This window comes from Quercus robur, chromosome 5 (assembly GCF_932294415.1).
Source record: "Quercus robur chromosome 5, dhQueRobu3.1, whole genome shotgun sequence".
Lineage (NCBI taxonomy): Eukaryota > Viridiplantae > Streptophyta > Magnoliopsida > Fagales > Fagaceae > Quercus > Quercus robur.
In genome coordinates this window covers 53,143,204-53,146,799 of record NC_065538.1, presented here as the reverse complement: position 1 = coordinate 53,146,799, position 3,596 = coordinate 53,143,204, and the positions used below count along the sequence as shown (strand labels likewise).

At 34.9% G+C, this 3,596-nt stretch overlaps 1 protein-coding gene across 1 annotated transcript; it reads left to right on the top strand.

The window, feature by feature from the left end:
- Positions 1–1,866: 1,866 nt before the first annotated feature.
- On the top strand, positions 1,867–2,510 carry LOC126728351 (pentatricopeptide repeat-containing protein At1g63080, mitochondrial-like). The gene is made up of 2 exons (XM_050434194.1): positions 1,867–2,256; positions 2,361–2,510. The coding sequence occupies exons 1-2, from the start codon at positions 1,867–1,869 to the stop codon at positions 2,508–2,510; spliced, it is 540 nt and encodes a 179-aa protein (XP_050290151.1).
- Positions 2,511–3,596: the final 1,086 nt, after the last annotated feature.

Here is a 3,596-nt window from a genome sequence, read left to right as displayed (position 1 = left end):
GAAATTGGTAGAATTCACTTACAATCCGCTAGACTCACTTAGCAAATCAGGGCGAATATTCAAAAATAGAAACTTTTGCACTCTCTAAACGCTCTGAGATTTGGTTTAGTTCAAAGAGATCGAACCAAGTTGAGGAGAGAGTAAGTGAGAGGGGAAAAAAAGAAGAGAAGCCCTCGCCAGTGGTGGTGGTGGCATGCAATGGCAAGAGAATCATTGGCCATCGAGGTCTAGACTAGTTGCTAAGTTGTTGAGTTTCTTCAGATCTGGAATTGAGTTGAGTTTTTTTATGTGTTCGTGTTCTTCTTCTGGGTTCTTACTCTTCTATGTTTATTTTTCTAGGATCGTGTTCTTCTCTTGGGTTCAAGTTTCTTGTGTGTTTAATTTTTCTGGGTTAATGGGGGGGGGGGGTTTTTTGGGTAGATTTTCTTTCTCCTTTAAATTAAGATTGTCATTTATTTCAATTTAAATGCTGATATGGCACATTTAATGACTATATATATATATTTTGATATTATTTTAATTGCCACATAGACTTCAAGTGTGCCAACAATGCACACCGTTTGTCACATAAACATTTTTGTTAGTAAGTTAACGGTAGGGACCAAATTAATTGTAAATTAAAAATAACATGAACCAAATTGACCATAATCCTAAAATGTAAGGACCAAAATGGTGTTTTCGCCTAAATAGTTTAAAGCTGATTGAGTTTGTTTGAATGCACTGTGATTAAAAGTGCTCAACTTTAGGAAAAAGTAAATACTATTAAATAATATCATATCAATCATATCAAATTTCGATAAATGAGAGTAATGATAGAATGATGATATGGTTATTTGCACATATGTCTATCATCAATTAGATTTTGATACTATTTAATGATTGATGCGGTATCTTCTCCAGCTTTAGGTTGAGGCCAAGTGGATGTTGGTATAAGGTGTATTAAAAATTTTCCTAAATACTTATATTTTAGGGAAATGACTTTTATTTTATTCCATTCTAAATAATTTTATATAACTTCTAAAGAAATAATTATATAAATTATTGATTGTTATATCCACAACATTTTCACACCTAATCTTAAGATATGTTGTTATTGATTTTAATTTAAACTCACACTGCTGATCATAGTATTTCTCTTCTAGATATATATTTATTGAGAAGATTTTAGATGCTTAATTTGATTATATTATTTCAAAAATTCTTAAACTGTTTTAAAATTAGAAACTCAAAGAAAAAAAAAAAAAGAGAGAGAAAAGAAGCCATTCTCCCTCTCTGGGGACTCTGGCAAAATTTGCCAAATAGCATGTTTTTAGAAAAATTTGGGAAAGTAGCACACGGATTTAGCATGTTTTTCTACAACGGTGCTATTCAGCCAATTTTGCCGTGGTACACTAACACTAGTACTGCCTACTCTCTATCTCTCTCTCACACTCTCTCTCTCACAATTTTCAAACTCATCGCTTCCACCTCTGATTGCACCAAAACTCAACCTAAATTGTTAGCTGGAACCCGAATAATCTTCACGGAAGGGAAATGGGTATGCTTCGTGCTTCCAATCCAATCCTTCCATTTCCATTTCATGCTCTTTCTTCTTCTTCTTCTTCTTCTTCTTCTTCTTCTTCTTCTTCTTATTATCCTACTCTTACTACTAGTAGAAAAAACCCAAATCAGAATCAGAATTAGTTGTTGAAATCTATGAGAGATGAGTGTAAATGTGGAAGCTTTAGGAATGTTGATGATGCCTTAGACTTGTTTGATAAAATGCTTCACATGCGCCCTTTGCCTTCCATTGTTGACTTTAATCACATTTTGGGTGCCATTACAAGAATGAAGCATTACCCATTAGTCATTACTCTACTTAAACAAATGGGCTCATCAGGAATTGCTCCCAGTCTTCCTACTCTCAATACTTTTATTAATTGCTTCTGCCATTTGAACCGAGTAGATTTTGGGTTCTCTGTCTTAGCAACAATTTTGAAACTTGGTTATCACACAGACTCTATTACTCTAAACACCCTTGTCAAGGGTCTCTGTCTTCAAGGTAACATTGCTGGAGCTGTGAAGTTGGTAGAAGATATGGAGAAGAAAGGGTATCAACCTGATGCATTTACTTGTGGAACAATACTAAATGCTGTGTGTAAGATTGGTAAGACTGATATGGCTATTGGCTTGCTTAGGAAATTGGAAGAAGGAGATTATGAGCTTAAATTAGCGGTGTATAACACAATCATTGACAGTTTATGTAAGGATAGGTTGGTAATTGAGGCCTTGAACCTTTTGATTGAAATGATGAGTAAAGGCATTCAGCTGGACCTTGTCACTTACAATTCCTTAATTTGAGGCTTATGCAATTTCGGCAGGTGGAGAGAGAGGCTACTACTTTGTTGAACGAGATGGCACAGAGGAAGATCGTGCCAAGTGTGAGGACCTTCAACATATTGGTGGATGCACTTTGCAAAGAGGGGATGTTGATAGAGGCGAAAAAAGTTTTTGATATGATGATTCAATGAGGTATTGAGCCTGGCGTAGTCTCTTATAATTCTTTAATTGATGGATACTATTTGCAAAATAAATTGGATGATGCCATCGAAGCATTGAACGTGATGGTTGAGAGAGGTTGTTCACCTGATGTTGTTAGCTATAACACATTGATTAATAGGTTTTGTAAAAATAAAATAAAAAATTGATGAGGCAATGAATCTCTTTAATGAAGTGTCCAACAAGGGAGTAACTCCTAATGTTGTGACTTACAACACTCTTATAGGTGGGTTTTGTTGAGTGGAGGGACACAAGGTTGCTCTAGAGTTATTCCATAAAATGCAAGCTTGTGGCCAACCTCTAGATCCCTAAACTTATGCTGTCTTGTTGGACGGCCTGTGTAAGAATGGACAAGTTGTTGAGGAAATAAAAGTGTTTCATGAGATGGAAGATAAAACGTTGGGCAACAATATTGTGATTTACTACATTTTAATTGACAGTTTGTGTAATGTTGGGATTCTTATAGTTGCAAGAGAACTCTTTTATAGTCTACCTGCGAAAGGATTGCAACCCAATGTTCGAAGTTACACCATAATGCTTCAAGGGCTTTGCAAAAAGGGACTGATAGAAGAAGCAAGTGAGATATTTGAGAAAATTGATGGAGTGGTTGTTCACCTAATGATCACACATATAACACAATAATCCAAGGCTTACTGCAACACAATGAGACATCAAAGGCAATGAAATATCTTGAAGTAATGGTTGACAAGGGTTTTTCAGCAAATGCAACAGTTGCAAGCATGTTGGTTGACTTGCTGTCATCTAATCAAGTAGATAAGAACATTCAAGAATTGGTCCAGAAGCTTGTGTGATGGTTTTTTAGTTTCTCAACATCAAGGACAAGTTTCATATTCACATGTCAATCTTTTAAGCGATGTGTATTCATTTCAAGTAAATTTTATAGTTTCTAAAGATAATTTTTCTATTTCACTTATGTATGCATGATTGTTTGCACCTTTAACTATTCTATCTTTTGTTGCGATTTCATTGTATACTCATGTTGTTGCTTGGAAGTTGGAACCTATTTTCCTGGATAGTTTTTTCAAAAAAAAAATTTG

Excerpts from the sequence above, each read along its gene's own strand:
- LOC126728351 (XM_050434194.1), top strand. The coding sequence starts at position 1,867 with ATGGGCTCATCAGGAATTGCTCCCAGTCTTCCTACTCTCAATACTTTT. Across the intron at positions 2,257-2,360 it reads GTTTATGTAAGGATAGGTTG|GTGGAGAGAGAGGCTACTAC; the intron begins GTAATTGAGGCC and ends CAATTTCGGCAG.